This window comes from Mesoplodon mirus (assembly GCF_964341445.2).
Source record: "Mesoplodon mirus genome assembly, chromosome: 2".
Lineage (NCBI taxonomy): Eukaryota > Metazoa > Chordata > Mammalia > Artiodactyla > Ziphiidae > Mesoplodon > Mesoplodon mirus.
The window spans coordinates 187,430,455-187,439,317 of record NC_138977.1 but is presented as its reverse complement, the minus strand read 5'-3'; the positions used below and the strand labels follow the sequence as shown (position 1 = coordinate 187,439,317).

General features: G+C 36.4%; 1 protein-coding gene across 1 annotated transcript; it reads right to left on the bottom strand.

The window, feature by feature from the left end:
• Positions 1-488: 488 nt before the first annotated feature.
• On the bottom strand, positions 489-1,901 carry LOC309798681 (zinc finger protein 177-like; the record flags this gene model as incomplete). Its single annotated transcript, XM_082611187.1, has 1 exon — positions 489-1,901. The coding sequence occupies exon 1, from the start codon at positions 1,878-1,880 to the stop codon at positions 489-491; it is 1,392 nt and encodes a 463-aa protein (XP_082467313.1). The 5' UTR covers positions 1,881-1,901.
• Positions 1,902-8,863: the final 6,962 nt, after the last annotated feature.

Genomic DNA, 8,863 nt, shown 5'->3' with positions numbered 1-8,863 from the left:
ATGAAAAATGGACAATATTTAGTACTTAATTACAATAAAAACATTATATGTCAAAACTTTTGTGATGTAGATAAAGGGGAATTTAGAGTGCTGTGTAATTTTTAATACTCATCAATTAATGAGTTGTCACACTTTAAAGATTAAACACTCACTGATAAATACAATCACAGAACCATAACATTTATAAGGTTGGTCCCAGTATAACGTGACTTAAGAGTTGTGCCTGAAGGCTTTCTAAATTGGTCACAATAGGGTTTCTCTCTAGAGTGAGTTCTAAAATGAGTGAGATGTGAAGGACCCCTTAAGGCTAGCCTGTAATCATTTCATTCATATAGTTTCTGCCCAGTATGTATTCGTTTGTGCATTATAAGGTTAGTGCTGGTGTTGAATGCTTTTCCACACTGAATACATTTATAGGGCTTCTCTCCTGTGTGAGTTCTTATATGGACCCTTAGGCAAGAGGAATTCCTAAAGGCCTTCCCACATTCTTAACACTCATAGGTTTTCTCTCCAGTGTGAGTTCTCCTGTGCACAATAAGATAAGAGCCTGTGCTGAAGGATTTTCCACATTGATTACACTCATAAGGTTTCTCTCCAGTGTGAGATCGTGTATGTTTCTTAAGGGATGACTGATCAATAAAGGATTTCCCACAGTCACTGCATTCATAGGGTTTCTCTCCAGTGTGGGTTCTCATATGTTTCTGAAGGGATGAAGGAACAGTGAAAGCCTTGCCACATTCCTTACAGTCATAGGGTTTCTCTCCAGTGTGAGTTCTTTTGTGCACATTAAGATGAGAGCTCTGGCTGAAGGATTTTCTGCAATGATTACACTCGTAAGGTTTCTCTCCCATGTGTGATCTCACATGTTTCTTAAGGGAAGACAGAAAAACAAAGGCTTTCCCACAATTGCTATATTCATAACGTTTCTCTCCAGTGTGAGGTCTCACACATATCTGAAGGGACAAGGGGCCAGTGAAAACTTTCCCATGTTCATTACATTTTGAGCTTTCCTCCACAGTACACATTTTTTTGTGGAATCTAAGGGAAGATCTTTTTCCATAGTCACTGCATTCACAGAGTTTCTCTCCAGTAGGTATTTGTTCATGCACTGAAAAGGAAGAGTGTAAGTTGAAGGACATAAGATGTTGATTACACTCAGAAGATTTCTCTCCTGTGAGAGTTAAGTGTTTCCTAAGGGATGATTCTTGATTGAAAATTTTTCCACAACCATTAAATTCAGTAATTTTCTCTCCAGTGTGAGTACTCACATGACTCCTAAGAGTTGAGGGATGGCCAGAGTCTTGCCCATATTCTTTATATTTGTAACATTTCTCTCTCTTGCAATATCTTGGACAAATAAGGTGACAGTTCTTTCTGAAGAATTTTCCACAATGATTAAATTCCATTGGTTTCTCACCAGGGTGAGTTGCTGCCGTTTTTATGCCATTGGAAGTTTTTTCCCCAGGAACATTGTGTGTAAGAATTGCGTCTTTTGATTTAAGTTGAGTATCCCAGTCTCTATAAGCACCCTGGAGAATTCCTCTCTGCTCTGGCCTCAGCTCTTCCTGCTCCACCTCAGTGATCAGACTGTGTTTGCAGAGATGATACCCCACTGAGGCCAGGTTCCTAAAGTTCTCCAGCATCACGTCTCTGTACAGGATTTTCTGAGCAGGGTCCAGCAGTGCCCACTCCTCCTGTGAAAAGTCCACTGCCACTTCCTCAAAGGTCACCGAGTCCTGTGACCAGGTTGTCAGCAAACCTGCAGCCATTCTTCCTCTTGTGTCTCCCTCCTGGCCAGGCTCCTGTCCTGGAGCATGCAGACCATTTCCACCACACTGGATTTTTTCCCATCCAAAATATTCCACTGAGGTGCTGACCATCTGGCATTAAGACAAATCTCCCAATCAAACTTCAATAGCCAACACCCACGGCTGGAACAAAGCCACCGAGGGCTCACCGGGACCCGGGGACAGGGGGCCATTGGGGCCGGAGTCACCGTGACGAGAACGACGGAGATGCTATTCCTTTTCCTTGTGGAGAAAGGACCCAAAGATTGCTCTGGAGCCTTTTGAAATCGGGAGCATCGTGGATGGAGACAAGGCCTGGCCAACCCACCTCCTCCAAGAGCTGCCACCCGGACCTCCACTGGCCGAGCGGGCCCGCGCTCTCGCGGGAAGGGCCGCCGCCTGGGAGTGCCGGCCGGAGGCCAGGGCGGCCAGGCCAGGGCGCAAGGCCAGCATCTTCTGACCTCAAGCCTCTTCTTTCATGTCTTCCCCTCCTGCTTGAACGCACAGAGGCGGGACCCACACCAAGAGGCGAAAATCTTACCTCAGATCCGCACCGGACCACGCAGCCCTATTTATTTTTCATTTGGAGTTTTAATTAAACTTTTATAATTTTTCTATTCTAAATTACTACTGTAATGGCTTACATTTAAAGATTTCCTGAAATTGTAGCATTCTCGCATTCTTAGAGTTGGAAATACACAACATAACTTTTTACCAAAATACTTACCAAAACATAAATAACAAGCAAAAAGAATATAGATCATTATTGTGAAACTGGATTAATTTACCACAAATTTTAAAAAGCCCACATAATCAATGTCCAGATGAAACAAAAGAATACTAGTGGGACAAAGGAAAAGCCCTCTCTCTTATGCCCCTTCCCAGATATTACTTCACATCCAAGGTAACTATGATCCTGTTATTGAGGACTATGGTTTAATATTGCTTGTATTTAAATTTATGTAAATAAAATCACAGTGTATAAAGATTTTAATGTCTTTCTCCTTTCTTCAGAATTACTGTACATTTCTGCAATTCATCCATGTAGGTGCACATAGTATAGTTTGTATTTTTTTTTAATGTAGCTCATTAGAAAATTCTTGAATCTTGCCTTGCACATAAATAAGGGCAAGTTGCCCAATTTTCTATTTCATTCTCTCACGCCACCTTAAAAATTAATTCAATGATAATGAATCTTAGTCCATAGATTCAGTTGTGAAAGAACAATGACATTAAAAAAATAACGGATTTTCTGTATCTCAACACTAGCTCTGAATTCAAGTCCCTTTTTTCCTTGACCAGTTTTTGTTTCATTATACTAGGATAATTCAGAAAACTTAATCAGGAGAGGCTACATCTGAGCCTTAGTAACAGGTTAATAAATGTTGTGGCTCAAATGTCTATTATTACTGCTCTCACGGTTCCTTTTGGTCTAGAAATAACCTGCTACTTCTGTGCCATGACTGGGTTACAAGAGACTTATTTGAGATTACCTGTGATTCCCCCATGTCTAGCTGTGCTATTCAGGAATTTCTATCTGACACATCCATCAATCCTTCATAGTGATCCTAAGCACCAGGGCTTATTGTTACTTCTGTGTTAAGGACCTTTACAACTCTCCTTATTTTCCTCCTATTACCCAACCAGGTTTAATATCCCTTTTAGTTTCATGACTATTTTTTCCCCTTCAAGATATTATGCTCTTATATGGAATCTGAAAAAAAAAATAGTTCTGAATAACCTAGGAGCAGGACAGGAATAAAGACGTAGACATAGAGAATGGACTTGAGTACACGGGAAGGGGGAAGGGTAAGCTGGGACGAAGTAAGAGAGTGGAATGGACATATATACACTACCAAATGTAAAATAGATAGCTAGTGGGAAGCAGCCACATAGCACAGGGAGATCAGCTCAGTGCTTTGTGTCCACCTAGAGGGGTGGGATAGGGAGGGTGGGAGGGAGGGAGATGCAAGAAGGAAGGGATATGGGGATATATGTAAATGTATAGCTGATTCACTTTGTTATAAAGCAGAAACTAACACACCATTGTAAAGCAATTATACTCCAATAAAGATGTTAAAAAAAAGATATTATGCTCTTATTCCCCCTTCATTTATCTTCACCACTTTCAAGTTTTTTTTGAGCTTAGATATTTGCTGGGAAAAGCACACCAGACACACACACACACACACACAAAGGCAACTTCTAATTTTTGCTTTCCCATTTGCCTCCTCTCAAGTAATGAATTAGAGATCAGTTTATGAATTTAAATGGGGGAAGAGACAGGGGATTAAATATTGTTAATAAATATACATATTTTTATATCTTGTTTTTTATATATCAGCAGTTCCTCAAAATTTACATATGGTACAGACATAGAATGAGGATAAAAATTATTTGGTGAGAAAAAAAAAACAAAACAACTTTCCTATTCTTTATATCCAGCTGTTCAGATGCTTTCTAATTCTAAATTTTTATTACTCTAAATATTGAAAGTCTTTGCATCTTCTGAGTTATTAAAGCGCTCCAAATCTAAAATATCCTGGTAGACTCAATTATTTTACTCCTTCTGAGAGTATACATATTGGTTTTATAAAATGTCAACAGCAAAAGGAGAATTAGAGATTATTTAAACTAATCTTCTCATTTTATGGAAGAAAACCTTGAGATCCAGAGGGAAGAAATGACACAAGTGAGCCTAAAGTATTTGCCTCAATGGTATACCTTTTCACACATCGATGCCTGTTTTGAATCAAGGTGAAGTCTGTGGGAATTACATTAATTACATGTAACTTACCTTTATAAGAATTAGTGCTGTATCCTGAATACATTTTTAAAATTATATTTTATGATCAGAGTTGAAAAAAATATTATTTTCAAATACTTTAACCTTACTTCTCACAGGGTGGAAATCTTTCTCTTTTCATTAGATTTAGTAATACAAACATAAGAAAAGTAGACTATTGAATACTATAAATTATCTCAGTTTAATATTATATCCCTGAATATTATATTCCCTAAAATTTTAACAAGATTTTGGAGAAACAAGAGTATCATATATTCATATTTTTATGTCTAAGTTCCCAAACATCTTAGTCAACCACATATAAATATGCAATTTTATAACTAGCTTCCCTTAAGATACATATGTAAATGATATGGCTGATAATCAAATCAGACTCCTTCCTTTATTTTTTGTTGCATCACAACTTAAACTAAAGCATAATTTTATTTTATATGCCAAGAAAATTGTCATTCTGCAAAATAGCCTTCATAATATATATTAAGGCCATATAAAATGAATTATTATTGTAACTAAGTGTACACTGTGAAATGGTTTAGTAAAACACTGGCTTGCATGACATGTTCTTGTCTTGCTTAACAACTGTAATAAAATAAGAATGATAGGGCTTTAAAGAACAGTGTAGAATTAGAAATAGAAATTACTGTGCATTACATTGCCATTTGATATGATGCACTGTAGCTTGCTGACAGTAATCTTAATGAAGATTATACCACAGATATCAAAAATATATGTTGTCATCTATTAACAATCAAATACTCAAAGGTATTTATCTTGTGTCTACATTTGCATGCTACTTTTAAAGGCTCTTATTTTAATTAACAGAATGTTGAAATCCCATTTGAAAAGAAATTTGAATGCTAAATTAAACCATCAATAAAATTCAACAGAGACAACATACTGAGAAAATGCAGAAAATCTGAATGGCTTTGAAATTTGGATTGTGAAAGACAAATTAAATTCAACTGGGGAGATGTATTATCTGGTACTGACATTCAGAAAATTTTTCAAGATTTGGCCATTGACTCACCAAGTGGATAACATAATATGTATCTATTCCCAGGAGATGAGTAGGATATGTAGTTCTGTTTAAATCCTCAAGCAATCATACAATTAGTGGTCTATATTTTCTGCATTGCCATTGAAGAATCCAAATGTATCTTTAATTATTTAGGACTTTCAGTTAAACACATCAGGGATCCTAATCTAAGTAATATAGGGCTAAGGTTGGGGTGAAGTTTATTGGCTAAATAAATCCAATTCATTGAACAAATCAACAGAAAGGCAGGGAGGAACCTGGACCAAAAATACATTTGGATCTGAAACACTGACTAGATCATCTAATATGTTCTTCTCCACTTGTGTTGGGTGTATTAGTTTTTTACATATTTCTTGTTACATGATGGAAAGTTGGCAAACATCAGGTTCAAAGTTTCTATTTTACATCTTAAGCCTTTTCTGATTTCAAATTTTATAATCTTAGATAAAGTTTCTAGTTATCCCATCTTGGGTTTTGTTTTTACACATGGCCAAGGTTTAGCTGGATAATGGAAGGATAAAAAAATTATACTGTGGGCAAAACTGTCTGGAGTAGGGCAAGTTTTATAGAAGGAACCGTTCTTCTCAGAAGACAAAATAAACAGAAATAATTATTGTCTTGCACTCAAGTTGTAATTGCATATGAGATATATGCATATACAGAAACTATCCATGGTCTCAGTTTAGGTTAATTAATTCATCTGAAATTAGTTATTGAGTACCTACTATGTGCTAAGCACATAAATGTGTTAAGCACCTCAGATACCACAGTGAAGAAGACTGATAGCTTCTTTGCCCTCACATAATGTACATTTTAGTGTGGAGGTAGCCAAAGGTTATAAACAAATACAAAAACTTTGTATCATGTGAAATAAACAAGGGATTGAGATGAAGAAAGATGTAAGGTGGCTATTTAAATAATATGGTCATTGAAGAAATTTTTGAGGAATCATTCTGGTCAGTGAAAAAAAAAAGAAAAAAGCATGTGCAGTCTCTGAATTGTAAAAGACTGTGGTCTATAACTAGTGAAATGCAGGGTAGTCTTAGTTAAGGTTGGAGAAATGATTAGATTATACAGAAACTCAAAGGCCTGGAGTGTGAATTTTATTCTAAATGCAATGTGAAGCTTTTGAAGCATTTCAAGCTATGGAACAATATGATCTCATTTATATTTTTAAAAGTTTCACTCTTGCTAATACATAGAGAATGATTTGGGGTGATGGATGAAAAAACTTATTAGGTGATCTGTTGGATATGGGGGTTGTGAGAAATTAAGAATCTAGGATAAATCCTTGTTTTTGAAATTTAGTAAGTAGATAGGTGGTGCTACCAAGTAGTAAGATGGAGAAGACTTATGTATGCACAAATAACTGTGGTAGAAAGAAATTGAGAGCTCACTGCAGTGCATGATAATGTTGAAATAAGAGACATACACATAAAAATATCAGGTAACTAGATGCATGAGTCGAGAGTTCAAGTGAGGACAGAAACTGCTTTTAGTATGGTGTGTTGTCTCTCAGGCATATTCCATGATCTCAATTCAGAACCTTAGGGGTTTACATTATGACGTCCTCTTCCATTATGGCTAGCCATAAGTTCTATACAAATTGTTTTCCTACCAATGATATCTTTATAATATTAGAGATTAGAGGGTCCATTGGGTCCTATGATACAAATGGCATAAATACCTGGAGCTCTTGCAGATTCTTTTTTCTATTCTACACCTAACTTAAAACAATTAAATTACTTAAGTAAATTATTGTAGGTCTTTTGTGGGAGGATATATATCTACTAATGTTAGTTGCCATGATTTTCCACTGTCCTTTCAAATAGGAATGTGGGCTCTCTTTCAGTGGTTTCATAGTCTAAGAAATGGCTCAGGTTTGGTAACTGACCATGAACCATGACTATTTGGGGGCTGCTTTTCTTGATTTCCTCATAATTCTTTGATAATTTGAGTTATTATAAAGGTTAAACAATACTTTTTTGACTCTTCATGTTTCTTTCCAGAAACAACTGCAATACATCAGTCATCTCCACGACCCTCTGAAGATGAGCCCCTTCAACTGCCACTCTGATGTTGCTGTTCATTGCAAATATTGTGCCCACCTGGCTTTTGACATTTAAATGCCACCACCTGACCTCTTAGGGGACCAATTATTTTACAGCATCACCTGTGGTTAGCCCTGACCTACAAGAAGGAGTCACCACTCAAAGATGGTGATGCACCTTTCATCAGCACATTTTGTTGTTGTTGTTATAACTTTCGTAAATGGAGTATCCTCTAGGCTCATCAGTGGAATATTGTTGGCCAGTGGAATTTCTAACCTTATGCTGTACATTTACTTTACAATTCCCAATTCTCTAATACTATGATCTTTTCCTTCACTATCACAGAATTTTGGCATTTCTATTTCATTTAACATGAGTCATCACTTTATCCAAGCTTAAAAGAGAAATCCAAATAGCATGGTGGCACCACGTACCAGAATTCTTGTCAGGGTGTTAAATTTTGTATCATGGGAAGATATTCCCATATCAGCAAACTTTCCCTTTTATCAACTTTATGTTCTCCCTTTTCTATCAAACACTCTCAAGATCCAGTCACAGCTCCTGAATATACTTATTAACCAGATCCTGAAACTTTTTTTTTCATTACCTCTCCTCCCTTTGAAATCTCAGTTTCAATTCAGCCAGGCTATGCTAGGTTTGAGTTCTGTTATTGATCTAGCTGCCTAGAATGGACAAAAAGGTGAATCCTACGGCAGGAAAGCTTTCTTTTGTAAGGTATGCTCATGATATTCAAACAAGGAAAAAGGGAAACATTTTCTGAAGGGGTAACATGCCACTTCTGTGGGCTCAGTTAAGAGGAATCTGCAAGTAGAAAGCCTCGATTGTCCCTAAGCTATTATTCATATACCATAATTCCCTCTAGATCCCTTTTATTTTTATTTAAGTCATAACATGAAATCTTTACTGAAAGAGAAAGGCTTGTATAAACATGTATAATAAACTCATGTGACAATATAAAGACCAATTAGCTAAATGTGGTGCAAAAGAAAAGAAAATTAGCCTTCTAAAGAGTATTTTTTTCAAAATGACAATATTTTTACCATGAGCAGATTCTTATAATTCAGAAAACAACGACTTGAACATAATATGTTTAAAAACTCAAATGAAATCACATACAAAAATGATCTTACATGGCTATATATAATGGAACTAGATACAAGGG